Source organism: Neodiprion lecontei, chromosome 5, assembly GCF_021901455.1.
Source record: "Neodiprion lecontei isolate iyNeoLeco1 chromosome 5, iyNeoLeco1.1, whole genome shotgun sequence".
NCBI lineage: Eukaryota > Metazoa > Arthropoda > Insecta > Hymenoptera > Diprionidae > Neodiprion > Neodiprion lecontei.
In genome coordinates, this window is record NC_060264.1 from 2,597,633 (window position 1) to 2,616,377 (window position 18,745).

The following is an 18,745-nucleotide window of genomic DNA, read 5'->3' on the forward strand; positions in this document are numbered from 1 at the left end:
TGATAGTAACTGTTGCTCATGTGTGGAAGTGAACTTAATCTAACTGGGATTTATGATAAAGCTTATGAATGCAGTAGTTGGAGTATGAATTTTATTACACGATTGATAAAATAATAACAATGACAATTCAGAACATTAATCATATGCACCATGCACAAAATGAATTTGATAAAGCTCATCTTATTTACAGATATCTATATTTATAATACATGACACAGATATTTCTTGCCTTGGAATATTACGTCGTTTATAGCCGTAGGACTAGTACACGTATGTACTATCCAGAGATTCCGTCTTATACTAAAAAAAAAGAAGAATCCTGAAAGGGTAAGAATATTCTTGAAAGTTGTTACAATTCTTTACTAAACTAGTTTTTCACTATTCGCACTTTGGCCGAATTTTCATAAAATGCAGGAGCTTGACTTAACTCTTCGTCAAGAGTGTTTCATTTTTTGTCTAATCAGCGGACTCAGATTTTCGAAAAACTTTTAAGTTATATGTAGATTATCAAATTCTTGCAGTTTCGTATGCACACGTATAATCATGTATATATATTTCACGATTTCTCATTTTTTAACTTTTTATTGTACGTATACTGAATTATTAACTTTAGTTATTAAATTGGTGACAAGAAACAAACATTCTCTTCCGAGTCTAAATTATATATATTTATCAAAATCAAATAAATGAGAAGATTGATAATAACGCTTTTTTTACATGGAAGATGAATGGACGATTCCTTGATATTACTGTTTACGGTGAACTATCTTGACTTCATTGCAATTTTTGGTATACTGTAATTTTTTGCAATACACATTAGTGATTACGTATAACTGTGATCTTCAAAAACGATAAATTAATATGAATATTTTAGCTATAAATTCATGCTCGTAATATAATTCTGTAATTATTGGTGATGAAATGGAATTTGTTGACTGTAGGTAAGACGTGTGTTCGGAGGTGCAATCACGTCTCATGTTTACTCTCAAGTCGGTATAAACTTCTGGTCTAAACAGTGAGTAAAATTATTTTAATTCTAACTTGATACTTATCCCTGTATGTACACCGTTCGAGGTATGTTCATAAAATCCTGCTGTGTTTAAACACATTAAGCCTAGTAAAACAGGCTTTTTTAGAAGTTAAATTAACAGCGAAGAAAACTTGAGTGGGTATCTTAATTAATTAACACTATCCAATTTCAGTACCAAAATATCTAATTACAATAACGTAGCACTGTCTTATCATACCTGCATAAAAGAATTCAATATCTATGCTATGCAAGTCGGTTGTTGTCATTGGGACCTCATCGAGAGGACAGCGATTATGATAAATGTATCTGTCACAAACCATTTTTCAAACTGCGTTTTGTAATGTAGGTACATATATATACATATAAATCTGTCAACTTGAATATAAATCTGTTGTAAATTGATTATTTGCATCATGACATATCTATTATATACTTGTAATGTTGAAACTGCTGAATGCAACCACTCATGCGCCTGGGAGTTTAATTTTTTTCTTCTCTCATACCGATAAAAGTATTTGAAAAGTAAAGAATTATTTAGTCTATAATAACCTAAATTTTCTTTCTCATTTATGATTTGAAATGTTGCAATTTAGATAAACATAGAAGTGGTGTGAAAAATATTTGACTTCAAACTGAGTTTTTTCTGGGCAAATTTTTTCACAGCTTTCGTATCCCACAATTACTCTAGTACTAAATTCATTCACCCTAGGATTTAGTATGTATTTCATTTATATTCCCTAAGGCATATTAAACCATTGGGTTCATTAAATCGTTGATATTATAAAGTTACTTTTGTTAGAGGTAAAGAATTGGAAAATACTCTGTACGTGTATCACACGATATTATCGCATTGATAGACGCTTATGTGTCATATGTTTATAACGGGTGTATCCGAGAGGGAATGAACGCGATTAAATCTACGATTTCTCAGAGTAGCTATCGCTTCTATAAGGTTAGTGCGCTTGCTGAAGAAATCAACAATCGGTTGACCAGTCAATGCAGATGCCAAAAACTGCTCGACTGTAATCGACCAATCCCTATCAGCCGCGGAAACGGCGTTAGATGGATTGCCGTTCCGGTCAGGAGACTGAAAAATGTCGAAAAAAAAAGGAAAACAATAAATGTTCAATCCAGCTGCGATACTCTGATCAATTTTCAAGATACCAATTATTCCATCAAACTGTTTCAACTTACGGTCTGAGTTGGCAACATTTCCTGCTGTGCCAGTGACGCAGCAATGAGTAAACTATCCTCGGATTCTTCTCTTTCTGCAGCGAAGTTTTTGCCAACGTTTCCTAGCTGGAGTAGAAGCGTACCTAGAAGTAAAATAGTATTAAAGATATCTGTGGATGAAAAACCAAAATTTGTATCGCTCACCTATCGTAGCAATTGAATGATAAGTTTCCTGCTCTTCAGACTGATCAAGGGATTGGAACATGTCATAAAGTGTTTTCCACAGCGCTATGAAATGGGGTTGCGACATTTTTGGTACAGTTTTTAAGTTCAAAGGACTATCTCTGGATGCTATCATGGAGCGCAAACTCCCCATACTTTGAATGTCCCACGACTGGTCCCCCTGTTGACTGTTGAGACTCATTGATCGAGATAACGATGCCGCTTCTTGAGGCTCTTCTGCTGCACCAACTGGCATTTCTAATGAAGCGATGCTTTGTTCCATACTGTCAAAGAAATCTGTAGCTTCTGCTGCCACCTCTGGTCCATCTGAATAAAAAGTATGTACAGTAGTATACTAATAACAAAGCAATATGGTCATGAATTTATAACAGGTTATCCCTTTTTTTGTTTGTAGACATTGAATAGACTTAATGAAAGTTTTCTTCTCAATAGTGTGATTTCTCACCAGGATGTGCAGGTGACTCAATGTCTACAGGAGTTAATAATGGAGGGAGATGAAGTGTGTACAGAAGCTTTAGTCTCTGTGTAAGTTCTGCAGTTGCTGTGATTCCAATGGCTTGAACGACTTCGCGGAAATTTAAAAGTCCGTCGTGATTGCGATCCATTAGCTGCAATGTACGAATCATCATTCTCTTTTTCTCTCTATATTAATGTCTTATAGTGACTTCGGATGATACTCACACGAAACAATCTTGCAGCAAGAGATTCAGCTTGGGTACACTTTCCCCATGGAGATAAACCTCCAAAAAGTATTCTAAAGAGTTCGAAGTCTACTTTGTAAGCTTCGTACGGTGGCTGGGTTGGATCATAGCGATCAGGTTCGGTTTTTCTCTGGCTCATTAGTTCTTCTCTTACCAAACCGAGCAGGTCCTGTGAGTTGGTAACATGAATTAATAGAACCATTTTGCTTAACCAGACGAAATTTACCTTCATATTATAAACTTACCTGTAACTCTTCAGTGACCATATACTTGTCAACAACAACACTTCTTATGACATTCTTTTCAATTCCATCTTCTAGACTTTGGACCACTCTTAGCCTGTGCTTCAGTCTGAGACGTTCAATTCCGCCAGTCGTTAGAGTTCCGTACCTCGAGTATGCCTCATATATTAAGGTTTGTATAGAAATACTCTGCAACAAATATTGAATTCATAAAACATTCCACAGTTGTAAAGCATCTCTAAGTGCTTGATATTTTACCCTGTTTGGTACAGCGCTGTCTACAGGTCTGGGTAAAATGGGTCCTTCGTCATTGAACACACCTCCAAGATAATCCGTCAGCAACTGCATGGCCTCTCCATCGTCTCTGCAGTTTAATAATTTATCGTGATTCCATTCCAATACGGTTAACGCTATCTGGCAGAAAAACCAAAAAAAAAAAAGAAAAATAAATTAAATTGGCCACATGTAAAAAAATTTAAACTCTAAAATGAATTCTATTTTTACCTGGAAGATAACCTTGGCTCCGTCGTAAAAAAAGCAGTCCATTATATTTACAGCACTACTCGTTGGCATAACGCTTAAAAATATCGTTAGAAACCAGGAAAGCGATATAACCCTGATTAGACCTAACTCTTGCAGCCTAGCATGAAGCGCAGGTAAATGTTCAGCAGCCAATTCTTCCAGTAGACCCTGGTCAACCAAAGCTCCGACTACTCGACGATCGTAGTAATCAGGGAGCAATGATTCGCAGACATTGCACAGCTGCCAGAAAGCTGCCTCTTCTGAACAGTAAATCAATAGAACAGAGGCAACGATGTTCATCGCTTGGCAATACCCTGAAGAAAGATTACGCTGTAGCATTTGGCACTGCATTGAGGATCAAGTTTGCAAGAAAATTCAAAGATCTTTACCTATCTGAGGATTTCTCCAAGCATAGGCGGATAAAACTCTTCTGAGAGCACTTATTCCTGTGTCAGATTGGAAAGCTGGATGCTCAGGTAAAGAGCGGTGCAAATCTCTCTCAATTTCCTCATTAGCTTGACAAGATTTACCTAGAGATTGTTCAACGAGAGATTTGTAGAGACCAGCGTTCATTGTCATCTCATTTATAGCACCTGTGAATTTTGAAGAAACGTTGAGAAAAAGGATATCTTTTTCGAACATTGAGAAGACCTCAGAAATGACGAGAACTACGCACCCGAAAATGTCAGCCACACTTCTCCTCTAAGGGTCTGTGGCACTCCCTGAAGAACCAATTTTGCAGTATCAGTTGTCCTGTACATTGTGATGCCTCGCCCATATTCAGCAAAATGTAACTCCCACTGTTTTTCCTTTGCCTCTTGTTTTATTGCTGCCTCCTGGCTCAGTGGTGCTTTGAATAAGGTCATTAATGGCGGTTGTGGAGTCCATTCTGGAGATTTGGCTTCCTCACAATTGCTTAAATCGCTGTTTATGCTTGCATGTGTGCTTATATGATCAGTACTGAAAATTGTCATGTATATCAAGTAGGATGAATAGGCTGAAACGCTTTTTCAGTTTCCGGATAATCTAGAAAAACAACTTACAGGTGAAATATTTTCGTCTTCGCCAAAAGCTCTGATATCTTTTGCACAACAAAGTCTCTGTCGTGTATCTGTGCGAACAAAAACGACGATCTTGACGTCGTGACAAGTACGGATTTGTCCACAGCAGTGTTGGAGGCTTGATTTTCAGCACATTCGACTAGTCTGACTTCACGTAAGGGAATGACAAGGGTAACCATCCGCCGCACCTGTTCAACCGTGAGCAAAATAATTCATACCTTTATATTCATCCACTGGAATTTCAACGGAAATCCGTGAAATTTAATTATTGATCAGCTTTTGATCGACGCTACTCACTCTACTTTCAAAGCACAAGTAATTCTGAGACAAATATATCTTTCCCCACACGTGTCTTTTATTGTATGGAGTCCACAAAGTGGCGTCAATACTTCCATCTAATTTCTCATTCCCTGGTAATCTGAATTGCAACCTGTAGACCTCAGAATGTGCTCGAGCATCGAGGTCTCTTTTAAGAAATGACGGTTTCTTAGGCACATTTTTGCTGTAAAAATGCGCATACGTTGAGTAAGCAGCCGCTTATATGAATTGTGTAGATATCAATTGAAAGCGAATTAATGATTATTCGCAAGTACTTACCTTAATTTATTCAGTAGATCTCTGTCTTCGTTGAAACCGCTTTTTTCATCAATGAGTCTGAAAAATGAGATAATAGCTACATTAAAAATATAAATAACAAGGTTTTTAAACTTGTGCTCTATAATAGCTGTGGATAACCACCTTTTCATAGCAATATTTGTAAGCTGCTCCATCAACGAAAACGTCTCAGCCTTATGAAGGAACATTGAAAAATAGTGCTGCAACAAATATATTCAAATTCATTTACAATAATACGATTTTCACGAATGCTCCGCCATCTTTCCTATGTTTTAATATAATGGGCTGAAACGTATATTTTCACTAGTAACAAAACAAAGATTGATCGAGAATCATCAGACTGCTGAAATACAACATCCATATTAAACACACCTCTTTATTGTCACGAGTTATAACTCGGATACTGTCGGGGAATAAGATGGAGTTGGTTTTGTCAAGTACCGTAATATCTGCCCATCTGATAACCAATTTCGTTTCTTTGGACAGTATGTAGGCATAAAAGCACATGTGATTTACAGAGAGATAGAGCCATCCCTGCCTTGGGAATCGAGATTTCCAATAGCTGATAACAGAATACCGAAGAACACAAAATGAGTTATACATAGACCAATATTCATAGGATTTCAAAGATTTCTAAAAAAGAAATTGAACCCAATATTTTGCTGAGTAAGTACACAGTTCTTATTCTTACCTGCAGGAATAATAATTCACCAGCTTTTCATCTTGGGGGAGATTGAAGTGTTGATGGAATTTGAAAGAAACTGTTTTGAACGACTGTGGGTCTTCTTCTGCAGTCAGAGAGGTAACAAATGAAAGAAATATTAAAAGAAATTACTTGTAAAGAGATAAACCTGTCTTGAAAGATATATCCAATTGTAAATTTGAATCTGTACACATATTTTTTTATATTACCGTCAGCAATGTGACTCTCCGGAACATTATTTGCTATTATAGACTGTATCTTGCAGCACACAAAATCTGTTATTTCCTCTTCGGTATCAAACGATTTGAGAGTGTCTATCAAATTGGCATGAAGCCATGCCCAATCCTTGACGATATCCTCAGCTGTTAGCGCACACGCCACCACTGAAAAAATTATTCATTTATTTTTTTGTCATTCAATGATCAGCAATATGCATTTCTGGGTAACAAGTTGGATTTAAATTATAAAAAAGAAGAAGAATACAGATGAAACAAAAAGCGTTGCAAAACTATACTTGTATTTTACTTAATACAAGTGAGATAAATCTATCAATGTAATATTTATTATATAAACGTGCAGTGCCTGCGATTGCTTATGTTGGCATAAACTGTTATCAGTTACTGTTTCAAGTATCTTTGCTCCCTCCTCTGGAGGTTTAACGACTAATCACGCTATCCGTGCTCCCTACAACTGTAACACATGCATTTCATGGTTTCTAATAGCATACATTGTTTGGAAAGTAAATACAGATTAAGAAACGGAAAAACAAGAGATGTTTGATATGTACAAAAGGGAGATTTTTTTCTTCAACCTTACTATCAAGCATCATGCATACATTTAAAAGTATACAGCTATCGGTTGAGATGATTTAACACTTACTCCAATACACATCCGAGGATGGAGTCTGATGTAGGATTCTGAAAGGGGGTGGTTTGGTGTCGAAAACACTGTCTAATGTACCGACCAAGATGGATGTGAGTCCTTTCGCTTTTCCATGACCCTTGCGACGTTGCAGGACGAAATAGACTGTTGCCTGTTCAGTCACCCTGGATAAGTATGTACACGAATGTATACTTGCAAAGTAATTGAATTTACTTGGGCAATTTAGAATTATGATTTTTAACTAATTGTGAGAGAATCTAACAAGTTGGAGACTTGATTGTGGAAATAAATAACTAGCTACATGAAAATAAGTACAACTTGACTAAAAAAATCTAAGTTTTGTCAACTTTGCAAAAATGAATCGGCAAGTTTCTTTTATTCATCTCATAAAATAAGCTGATGGATAAACGAAGGACATGATATAAATTCATAAACTGAAAATCTAGAGTTGTAAAATGTAGTCACCGTAAAAGAGTATGACGTTATATCATCAGGCAGAAGATAATCACACGATATTTTGATGTCTATTGGTATGTGTTAATAGCAAACTCAGTTGTAGAATGGAGAAAGTTTGCATTGAGCGTAATAAACAAATGGATTGGTAAATCGTGATCATTCAAGTGAGGACAGGAGTGTCAATAATAAATTATTTTGAGAATAATAATAATAATGACTATAATAGGCGTGACAGCTGTCAAATGGAGTACATGTTGATTAATATGCGGAAAGATAACGTGCGTGATTTTTCTCAGCTGTCTGTTCGACACTCGCTTTATTCATATATTATTCATATACTCGCGTGCGTGTGGGTATGTATGTTGATGCGAATGTGTGATTGTAAATATGTAAACAGTAATTAGAAGATGCCTGACATACAGATATTCGAGTGGTTGATATTTTACCATAGAGCATTGGCTAGTAAGACCTCTTGTGGCTTCATCCACATTTTTCTTGATGTTATAATAGTGCATATGGTAGGAAAATGTTATTGTCGCATTTACACTTTGCACTCCGAAAATTTTCGTGTTCGGCCGTCTTGCCGTAACAAATCCTCACAATCAGCCTCTGCTGTCAGGGACAGAGGCTAAAAAGTCGGTCTGAACTCAACTATTGTGTTTCCTTGAGATAAACCACCGTGAAGTTGGCCGTAATATGCGCGATACGTTCCTGTCAGCCAATGCAGGCAACCGCTTAAAAAGCACATGCCCTGCTGTATGCCAGTTTGACACCTTTCATGTGCAAATCTAGTGCAAATTTACATACATATAGGTATGCATTATAACCAGAAATATCAAGTCGAATGCGCGCGCGTTCATGTATAAAATTTGAATACTCTGGGGGCGGGAAATATTTTTGAATGATTTACAAGTTCCTTACGAGTTGATCCTTTGACAATTGTATTCTACATTTATGCAGTATGGATTGGTATGGATGTACCTTACCAGTCCTACGATCATTTGATTGTAAGATATTGACGTGTCTTAATGGAACGCCCTGCACAGTGAGATACACTTATTCTATCCAGCCCGATGAGATACCCTTCTTTAGAACACGTCGATATGTATGTAATACGTAAGATAATACAAATTTTCTGAAAACCTGGAAATATGGTACTAGGTGAAGTTTCACTGATCAGCATAGTGTCACGATTTTTGGAGTTGCCCACCATAGATTTGTAGGGATTGCATACTAGCAGTCGACGGCAAACTGAAACGACTTGATTGATTACAACATTAATTAAATTACTTGTAGCAATATTTAATATCGTAAAGCATTACTGATATTTGAATTCAAGCAGCGGTTTCAGTTTACTGGATTGAAAGTACAGTGTGTAAGACATCATAACAGGCAAAGTTCAACTACAAGATCTCGTTATAAATAGTGTTTAAAAAATTGTCATGATAATACGTCAGTTATAAGACACCAAAAATGCACGATCTGTCTAACCAACTTAGATCTTTTTTACACCAAACTTCTATCAGTGCTAGGCAATTATTGAGAAACCCTGGTTTTTTAAATCATTAGTTGTTTTATCAAAGCTACTGAGGTAAATCGTGCTTCACTTACATGTGCTTTATATTAAGCTTGTAAGAATCAGAATGATTATCATTATTAATATTGCATCTGCGAATTCGTGCTGAGCAATTTTTGGTACAAGTGAAACGCGATGTAAATTTTAAAGTGTAGATAAAAAGATTATTGCTGCTCTCTTAGTATTCCGTTTAACAGTAACTGTTATAATTTTTTAATAATATTATCTCAATTCTTATGTACATAGAATTAGTTTAGGTGGCTGAGTTATGTTAAAAATATTCCCATTTTTAGTTTTTCCGACGTGGATACAATACACTTTTGTACAGTATTTGTGTGGAGTTCCGATGTCGCTGGGCAAGAAAACAAGTAAAAGATAACTTTTTTTAAACAGTATATATACTTAGATGCTTTATTACAATTATTAATAAAAAACTGTGATAAATACAACAATGGGCAAAAATAGCGGTATCGCATATACATGATGTTTAAAAAAATTCAAATTTGTTTTCGGTAATCGCTGGCACATGGCTGATTATGATTATGCAGTTTGTGCATAAAAGTTTGATTTTTAAAAACTTTACATAGTAAAATCACTGATCACTGATAAAAATTTTTTCTCGAATTTCATCTGTGTATTGTTAATAGAAATACTTGTTTTGTGCAAATTGTTTTACTGTTCTAGAGGCCTTTGGCCACCCATTTTGACGAATAAGAACCGTATAAAATATCCATTACTGAATCCGACTAAGCTGAATATTGCACGAGGCCTTACAGGTAAGGAAAAACGGACCTTCTTGACCAGGAAGGAATGTGGATGGAATAATGTTGTATGTACCTGCAGGCACGTCTTCCAATTCCAAGACAACGAAACCAGATCTATAAAATGGACATTGATCAGGAATGCTTCTTATTTTAGTCTTGCACAACGTAAGCTTAGGGAATTATCTATTTCGGAGCTTACCTAAAACTTCCGGAACTTTTTGATCTGAACGCAGTTGGACATTCGGGGTCATTTAAAATAACCGTGATAATCTCAAAGCCAATTTGATACTGCTTAGGCCCCTTCAGTATTATGCGCAAGTTATTGTTGTTATTGGAACTTTGCAACAACAATTGATAACGTGGATTGTTTTGGTACGTTGCAGGGTGATTACCGCATCCACCTGCATTGATACCAGACCACTGGCCATCTGTTATCTGCAGAAAAAAGTAAGTAGATGTTTCAGCGTCAAATCGACAACTATCCCCCGAAAATAATCGTATATATCATTTCTTTCACATGAAGCTTTTCCGATTTAATTGAAAAACGTAACATCTACCTCTTTTTCGAACTTGTACGGCTCGGCGATCTTGCGAAGTGTGAATGGACACGTTCCGTAACTCCGCAAGGTGTAATAAATAGTATTGGTTTTCTCGTATTGGGATATGACTAGAGTGTAACGTGACTCGCTACTTGGTCCCAGTTTTAATTTGCACAGGTAGTGGGGGCTGTTTATTCGGACGCCGTCAATATAAGGCGGAGGATCGTCTGTGAGAAAAGAAAATGTTCATTCATTATTCCGTTCTTTGTTTCGATATGGCCTTGAAAAAATGCATCTCTATCGAAATCTTCACTTACGCGGGTAAAACACTCGTTTGCCATCGTTTCGGTACACCAGAACTGTAATGTATTCCTGGTTTTGTCGGAAGTCGGCTATGTCCGTAATGTGTCTTGTAAGCAGGATCCATATGGCTCCGGTAGCTCCGGGAGTTACTTCAAGGCTAAACTGAGGATTGTCTCCAATGTTATAAGCGTCTTTGGTTGGCCCTATGCCTGCTGTCCACATTCTGAAATGTTTCACGATTGACTACAGAAATAGAAAATGAATGATTAATGACCGAGAGATAGGTAACCGCTTATTCCCCTGTGTTGTTAATCATTTTTAAGAATTTTTCAACTCACTGATGAATGCAATACGTGAATTTGAATAACCCTGGGTTCCAGTTTAGGTAGAAGACGTCAAAAAATCTGCAAATACTGTCGTAATCAATCCAAAATATTCCATTGTCAAATTCGGAGGCTGAATCAGGGTCGTAGTCCAAAGCCTGCCTCAGCTGTGTCGTCCAATGCTTCGTGTCGAGCTCTGAGTAATTGCCACGCCAACGCAAGTGGGACCAAGGATTCTTCAACTGAAGAAGCCGCACCCCCTGTACGTCATGAATAACGATAAGAAAATATTCAGGGTCGGTGAGCAAGACTGCTACACTCAGAATCTTGACTCAGAAAGAATAGCTTAATACCTCTACGTTTTTTACGTCTAAAACTGCGTATGCATGAGTTGGTACCAGACCGGTTCTCTCAGCATCAACATCTGACAATTCACCAGTCGCAACAGTGACGAGTACATCTCCTTGGCGCATTCTAACAAGCAATGTGTCAAAGAGACGATCCCTGTTGAAATCTGGGTCATTAGGTCTAATGGCCCATCGTTCTGGTATCCAACCAGTTAAGGCATGTAAATCAATATTCTGTGAAGTTAAAGTGATACTGACTGAGTTTTGGTGTGTAGAAATTACTCACACACAAATACCTATTACCCTTAAGTGATTACTCACGCTGTTTGATCCAGGAAAATCATATCCACCCATTACTTTCATGTAAGCTTTTTCTAGTAACGATATCCACAGTTCTCCACGATTGTTGGAATACGAACAAAGCAGCTGATTGTATCGACTCACTGGTAGCTGATCATCTATTATAACTTTACGCGGTATGCCATTTATGTGTAGTTTCACCATATATTTACCTAAAAATAAAGTTTCTGAGCTTTGATTGGGCTATTTGGGTGTGTGCGGGCGTTCTTTCACATTTAGTCAAAGTTCAATTACACAAATTTTTATTGACTCACCAAAAGGATTGTATATAGGTTCCTTGCTTCGATTCTGGGGATAAATAATAGATGTAACAAGCCTTTTCCGAAACTTTTTTTCATACTGAGCACTCACAGCCAATGATGCTACAAAAGAGCAATCAGAAACTACCTGCAATTTTTACAAACCAATCATCAGAACGTGACACATAATAAAAAAAAAGACGGAAGAAGTAAATCGAGTACAATAAGCAAGTTACAAATATTCTCACTGGTACTAACAGTTTGTTTTATACTAAAATAATCAACATGTGGTCCCGCAACCATCTTGGGCTCAGGGAAGAGCTCGTCGGGTCGAGCCCATCGTGAAAAATCTGGTTTCTGTTTTGGATCGAGTTCAAGCAGTCCATCTTTGTCTGTGAATGGAATAGCATACTGGAATTTTTCGCTCAGATCGACGCTCATGAAAGGCACAAATTTATTGTTATTTATGTGTGATGTATGCAACAGCACTCTCTTTTCTTCTTCTGTATAAGTACTGCTTCCTCCGGTAACCGTGAGGTGCGCGCTACTGCCTCGGTGGAGAGGTGGCCTCTGTGGTTTGTCTATTTTGGCAACATGGAATAATATGGCACATGAGAAAAATTGCTACAAAGATCAAGATTTCCATGATGTTATCAAATATTACCAGAAGTTGACGGTGTTGCTTTGACTGAAATGGTTGGACTGGGGCTTGTTTCGGGAACGGAAGGTAACTTGGGCAAAGCATCTGTTGAATTTTTAATAGGCGAAGATGTCGGTGCAGTTTTTCCTTTCAATGCTTCCGCTCTGTCAAGGGCAAGCCGAGCAAGGTTCGTCAATTTTTGTTTTCGCTCCGGGTCAGCGGGGTTCTATGAATAAAAAATCGTGAATGTTTCAACCTTTCCAAAATCAAAACTCTAGGAAAATGTGATAACAATAATTCTCCTGATTTAAATCTAGTGAGAAATTGCTACAGTAGAAAGAGATATTATTATATTGAAAGTCATGCCTACAGCACTTAGTCCGAGTTCAACTGCGTCTGTATACAACTTAATGGCAATATCTTTACAACCGGCTTCGTCAGCATCCAGTGCTTGGCTAAATAGGAAGTTACACCTTTGCAGATCTGCTTGATTCGTTCCAACATTTGAATGCAATCTCCTGTCTTGTTCAGCGACTGGAAATTGAAAGGGTTAGTTTTTGTGGTTCCATTGATGAACCTGACTGAAAGAATAGGGTCGACTAAAGATTCTGAACTCACGTAGTGTTTTTAATGTCGATATTCTATCCTGGTATTCAGTGAGTTTTGATGTTAGCTTTGAGTCATGGGGTAGGGTGGCGAGTCTTTTCGTTGCCAAGTCATAATAGTACAGGGCTTGTTTGTACTGCTGACTGCTGTCAAATTGCACGGCTCTTCGAGCTGCGATCAGCGCATCTTCTAAGGTCTGACCCATTTTGATCGTAATAATTTCTCACCATTCGTGTTATACATTAACATAACCCATTCGGATCGCTGTTGAAAAAGTGAGTGTCGTGTCGATGATTAGTAGTTTTCTACGTAAACCAAATCTATGATCACGCTCCAATACTGTTAATGGGTTTCAAACAAATCAGACAAAATTCACTTGTGTGAATCACGACTGACACAAGGCAAACAAAATATTACTGTTGTATGATTGTAAGGGAGAAAAAAAAAATTCATATAAAACTTCAGATTATTCTTGGGCGTGAAGACTGCGCATGGCCCTGACGAGTGTCAGAAATGAGTAGAGTGACATACGGGCGACAGCGTTCTGTAATGCCGGTATAGTCAGCCATGTCGGCCATTTTTCTTTTAAGTCAATTTTTTGACACAACACGGCACTAAGTGATTTCATTGGCGTATTCCATTAGATCCGCCCAATGAAATCACTTGATGTTGAGATGTGTCCGAAAATTGACATAAACGAAAAGCGCCTTTGTCGGTAATCATGTTATGTTGGTTTGAATGCACTGATCTGTATAATAACTAGAGATCAACGTTTGAATGCGATATTAATATTTATTACGTTAAAGAAGAACAAAACTTGCGGTTCTTGTATTCTTTCATATTGATTTTTACTTACAGATTGGTTATTCGGCCTACAAAACTCGGCAGTTGGATATAAGTAACTCGAGAGTCTTATTGTGCTTACCGATTTGGTTCCATAAAAATATTTACGCCTGACGGTACTGGCGACGGCAATCAGGCAAGCATTGGTGAAGTGATGAAAAGCGAGTTGATACGACGATACATTCGCGTTTAGACAGCGTAAGATTTCGCACTTCGAATATCTGATAGCTGACATGGAAAACTGGAACTAATTTTATTCTAATTTCAGTGCAACAAGTGTGAGCTCAATATAACGTCTGGACGAATGATGTGAGAACTAGCTCTGCAGTAAGGAACGTTTGCAATAAAAATGGATGAATCTTCGTCGGAAGATGATTCTTGAATGGGTTGCACGTTGAACAATTGACGTAAGAAAAGCATTTGGTACACTGGCAACGGTCGTAGGTAATATTAATTTACAATTCGTTGTATAATACTACGCATGTCTCTCTACACAGAGAAGATAGTCTCTATTATATGTTATATACATACCGGGATCTAACGATATCCACGACAATAGAAATCTAACTGTATCAATTGTTGAAGCATCCTAAGAAAAGTATTGCGTAAAGATAGAAATAGTAAGGGAAGAACCAGGACAATAAATTAATGACTATCGCTGCACTTTTCTAAGTGAAGAATTCATTCTCCCATCAGCTTTACTGCTTTTATTCTTTACTTCGGCGAACAATCTTTTGACAAAGAACTCATTTGTCTAACCCTTTCTTGACTAATTCGACCCCCAGAAGTGCAAATAGGATATTTAGAATAAGAAGTGATTAACAGTTAAGGATATGCAAAGTAAATACGGAGAAAATTAATATTTCAATCACTTTCATTCAGGTTGCATAAAATAGAGGGATTACACCATACACCGTATTCTGAAAATGTGTCTGGCACTTCTACGCACTCGAAAACTTAAGCTATATGTTGAACTATGATAATGACTATCTGATGTTGTATTTATCATATTCTGTTCAAGACAATGTATAGTGCAGATCTATTTCCTCAGATGAAACCTAGATTTCATGCGTAATTTCAAATCATGTTGTTGTAATCTTGTTTCTCTGTCGCTTCAATCCCATTTGTCAACTTGTTATATTACTACACACTGACACATCAACACTTGTACTAAGTGCGAAAGAAATAAATTGAAATTTTTAGTGGTAAATTTGTCATTTTTCTTCCCTACCTTTCGCAGAACAAACCGCCTGAACCTGCTGAAAAATGTCAAAAATACGGGTTCTCGTTTTTTTGGCCGTAACTTTTGATCTGTTGATCGCAGCCTATTAAGACTGCGCCCAATCGATTTCTCTCGCGAAATTACGTCGGAATAGTGCTTGAAAGAATTTATTCCAGCACTTTTAAAAATCGCCAAAATTTTCGGCAAAAATGCAAAGGGGTTAGCCTTACTTTTTTTTTGGGCAAAAAACTTTTGGTCTCAGATTCGATTTAAATGACCCTCATCCGACCAATTGGACCCTCAGGAACTCAGAAATCGCAGCAAAAAGAGCGTAGGACTAACAGGAGAAAGATGACGAGCGAAAAGGCACCTGCTGAGAAATGTCAAAAATGCAGGTTCTCGTTTTTTGGCCGTAACTTTTGATCTGTTGATCGCAGCCTATTGGGACTGCGTCCAATCAATTTCTCTCGCGAAATTACGTCGGAATAGTGCTTGAAAGAATTTATTCCAGCACTTTTCAAAATCGCCAAAATTTTCGCCAAAAATGCAAAGGGGTTAGCCTTACGTTTTTTTTGGGCAAAAAACTTTCGGTCTCAGATTCGATTTAAATGACCCTCATCCGACCAATTGGACCCTCAGGAACTCAGAAATCGCAGCGAAAAGAGCGTAGGACTAACAGGAGAAAAATGACGAGCGAAAAGGCACCTGCTGAAAAATGTCAAAAATACGGGTTCTCGTTTTTTGGCCGTAACTTTTGATCTGTTGATCGCAGCCTATTGGGACTGCGCCCAATCGATTTCTCTCGCGAAATTACGTCGGAATAGTGCTTGAAAGGATTTATTCCAGCACTTTTCAAAATCGCCAAAATTTTCGGCAAAAATGCAAAGGGGTTAGCCTTACTTTTTTTTTGGGCAAAAAACTTTTGGTCTCAGATTCGATTTAAATGACCCTCATCGGACCAATTGGACCCTCAGGAACTCAGAAATCGCAGCAAAAAGAGCGTAGGACTAACAGGAGAAAGATGACGAGCGAAAAGGCACCTGCTGAAAAATGTCAAAAATACGGGTTCTCGTTTTTTGGCCGTAACTTTTGATCTGTTGATCGCAGCCTATTGGGACTGCGCCCAATCGATTTCTCTCGCGAAATTACGTCGGAATAGTGCTTGAAAGAATTTATTCCAGCACTTTTCAAAATCGCCAAAATTTTCGGCAAAAATGCAAAGGGGTTAGCCTTACTTTTTTTTTGGGCTAAAAACTTTTGGTCTCAGATTCGATTTAAATGACCCTCATCCGACCAATTGGACCCTCAGGAACTCAGAAATCGCAGCAAAAAGAGCGTAGGACCAACAGGAGAAAGATGACGAGCTAAAAGGCACCTGCTGAAAATTGTCAAGAATGCAGGTTCTCGTTTTTTGGCCGTAACTTTTGATCTGTTGATCGCAGCCTATTGGGACTGCGCCCAATCGATTTCTCTCGCGAAATTACGTCGGAATAGTGCTTGAAAGGATTTATTCCAGCACTTTTCAAAATCGCCAAAATTTTCGGCAAAAATGCAAAGGGGTTAGCCTTACTTTTTTTTTGGGCTAAAAACTTTTGGTCTCAGATTCGATTTAAATGACCCTCATCCGACCAATTGGACCCTCAGGAACTCAGAAATCGCAGCGAAAAGAGCGTAGGACTAACAGGAGAAAAATGACGAGCGAAAAGGCACCTGCTGAAAATTGTCAAGAATGCAGGTTCTCGTTTTTTGGCCGTAACTTTTGATCTGTTGATCGCAGCCTATTGGGACTGTGCCCAATCGATTTCTCTCGCGAAATTACGTCGGAATAGTGCTCGAGAGAATTTATTCCAGCACTTTTCAAAATCGCCAAAATTTTCGGCAAAAATGCAAAGGGGTTAGCCTTACTTTTTTTTTGGGCAAAAAACTTTTGGTCTCAGATTCGATTTAAATGACCCTCATCCGACCAATTGGACCCTCAGGAACTCAGAAATCGCAGCAAAAAGAGCGTAGGACCAACAGGAGAAAGATGACGAGCGAAAAGGCACCTGCTGAAAATTGTCAAGAATGCAGGTTCTCGTTTTTTGGCCGTAACTTTTGATCTGTTGATCGCAGCCTATTGGGACTGCGCCCAATCGATTTCTCTCGCGAAATTACGTCGGAATAGTGCTCGAAAGAATTTATTCCAGCACTTTTCAAAATCGCCAAAATTTTCGGCAAAAATGCAAAGGGGTTAGCCTTACTTTTTTTTTGGGCAAAAAACTTTTGGTCTCAGATTCGATTTAAATGACCCTCATCCGACCAATTGGACCCTCAGGAACTCAGAAATCGCAGCAAAAAGAGCGTAGGACCAACAGGAGAAAGATGACGAGCGAAAAGGCACCTGCTGAAAATTGTCAAGAATGCGGGTTCTCGTTTTTTGGCCGTAACTTTTGATCTGTTGATCGCAGCCTATTGGGACTGCGCCCAATCGATTTCTCTCGCGAAATTACGTCGGAATAGTGCTCGAGAGAATTTATTCCAGCACTTTTCAAAATCGCCAAAATTTTCGGCAAAAATGCAAAGGGGTTAGCCTTACTTTTTTTTTGGGCAAAAAACTTTTGGTCTCAGATTCGATTTAAATGACCCTCATCCGACCAATTGGACCCTCAGGAACTCAGAAATCGCAGCAAAAAGAGCGTAGGACTAACAGGAGAAAGATGACGAGCGAAAAGGCACCTGCTGAAAAATGTCAAAAATACGGGTTCTCGTTTTTTGGCCGTAACTTTTGATCTGTTGATCGCAGCCTATTGGGACTGCGCCCAATCGATTTCTCTCGCGAAATTACGTCGGAATAGTGCTTGAAAGAATTTATTCCAGCACTTTTCAAAATCGCCAAAATTTTCGGCAAAAATGCAAAGGGGTTAGCCTTACTTTTTTTTTGGGCTAAAAACTTTTGGTCTCAGATTCGATTTAAATGACCCTCATCCGACCAATTGGACCCTCAGGAACTCAGAAATCGCAGCAAAAAGAGCGTAGGACCAACAGGAGAAAGATGACGAGCGAAAAGGCACCTGCTGAAAATTGTCAAGAATGCAGGTTCTCGTTTTTTGGCCGTAACTTTTGATCTGTTGATCGCAGCCTATTGGGACTGCGCCCAATCGATTTCTCTCGCGAAATTACGTCGGAATAGTGCTTGAAAGGATTTATTCCAGCACTTTTCAAAATCGCCAAAATTTTCGGCAAAAATGCAAAGGGGTTAGCCTTACTTTTTTTTTGGGCTAAAAACTTTTGGTCTCAGATTCGATTTAAATGACCCTCATCCGACCAATTGGACCCTCAGGAACTCAGAAATCGCAGCGAAAAGAGCGTAGGACTA

At 38.1% G+C, this 18,745-nt stretch overlaps 2 protein-coding genes and 1 long non-coding RNA gene across 4 annotated transcripts; 1 reads left to right on the forward strand and 2 right to left on the reverse strand.

The window, feature by feature from the left end:
- Positions 1 to 77: 77 nt before the first annotated feature.
- Positions 78 to 8,279, reverse strand: LOC107221196 (TBC1 domain family member 9). Of its 2 annotated transcripts, XM_015660107.2 has the most exons (19): positions 8,075 to 8,279; positions 7,170 to 7,336; positions 6,500 to 6,673; positions 6,279 to 6,375; positions 5,960 to 6,149; positions 5,711 to 5,787; positions 5,570 to 5,626; positions 5,270 to 5,474; positions 4,955 to 5,160; positions 4,588 to 4,871; positions 4,301 to 4,504; positions 3,894 to 4,225; positions 3,648 to 3,803; positions 3,393 to 3,578; positions 3,128 to 3,316; positions 2,892 to 3,054; positions 2,408 to 2,752; positions 2,225 to 2,346; positions 78 to 2,117 (listed from the first exon to the last, which is right to left on the reverse strand). In XM_015660107.2, exons 1-19 carry the CDS (start codon positions 8,116 to 8,118, stop codon positions 1,899 to 1,901), a joined length of 3,417 nt encoding a protein of 1,138 aa, XP_015515593.1. In that variant the 5' UTR covers positions 8,119 to 8,279; the 3' UTR covers positions 78 to 1,898. The 2 variants fall into 2 exon arrangements, with proteins under 2 accessions (XP_015515593.1, XP_046597025.1); XM_046741069.1 differs by lacking the exon at positions 7,170 to 7,336.
- A 1,271-nt stretch (positions 8,280 to 9,550) lies between these two features.
- LOC107221203 (calpain-7) lies at positions 9,551 to 13,878 on the reverse strand. Its single transcript, XM_015660116.2, has 12 exons — positions 13,338 to 13,878; positions 13,090 to 13,253; positions 12,744 to 12,945; positions 12,338 to 12,660; positions 12,095 to 12,227; positions 11,802 to 11,992; positions 11,487 to 11,714; positions 11,149 to 11,393; positions 10,825 to 11,033; positions 10,526 to 10,734; positions 10,168 to 10,403; positions 9,551 to 10,082 (listed from the first exon to the last, which is right to left on the reverse strand). The coding sequence occupies exons 1-12, from the start codon at positions 13,528 to 13,530 to the stop codon at positions 9,938 to 9,940; spliced, it is 2,478 nt and encodes an 825-aa protein (XP_015515602.2). The 5' UTR covers positions 13,531 to 13,878; the 3' UTR covers positions 9,551 to 9,937.
- Positions 13,879 to 14,188: 310 nt separating this feature from the next.
- On the forward strand, positions 14,189 to 15,355 carry LOC124294678. The gene is made up of 3 exons (XR_006904607.1): positions 14,189 to 14,366; positions 14,437 to 14,612; positions 15,051 to 15,355. It is a non-coding gene; the product is annotated as an uncharacterized LOC124294678 (long non-coding RNA).
- Positions 15,356 to 18,745: the final 3,390 nt, after the last annotated feature.

What these genes read in the sequence shown, in the direction of transcription:
- LOC107221196 (XM_015660107.2), bottom strand. Translation starts at nt 8,118, where the DNA reads ATGTGGATGAAGCCACAAGAGGTCTTACTAGCCAATGCTCTATG. An exon ending in ACAAATATTGCTATGAAAAG is followed by an intron (nt 5,627 to 5,710) that starts GTGGTTATCCAC and finishes CTCATTTTTCAG; the next exon opens with ACTCATTGATGAAAAAAGCG. An exon ending in AAATGTTGCCAACTCAGACC is followed by an intron (nt 2,118 to 2,224) that starts GTAAGTTGAAAC and finishes GACATTTTTCAG; the next exon opens with TCTCCTGACCGGAACGGCAA.
- LOC107221203 (XM_015660116.2), bottom strand. Translation starts at nt 13,530, where the DNA reads ATGGGTCAGACCTTAGAAGATGCGCTGATCGCAGCTCGAAGAGCCGTG. An exon ending in AGCAACACCGTCAACTTCTG is followed by an intron (nt 12,661 to 12,743) that starts GTAATATTTGAT and finishes TTGCCAAAATAG; the next exon opens with ACAAACCACAGAGGCCACCT. An exon ending in ACCTATATACAATCCTTTTG is followed by an intron (nt 11,993 to 12,094) that starts GTGAGTCAATAA and finishes CTTTATTTTTAG; the next exon opens with GTAAATATATGGTGAAACTA.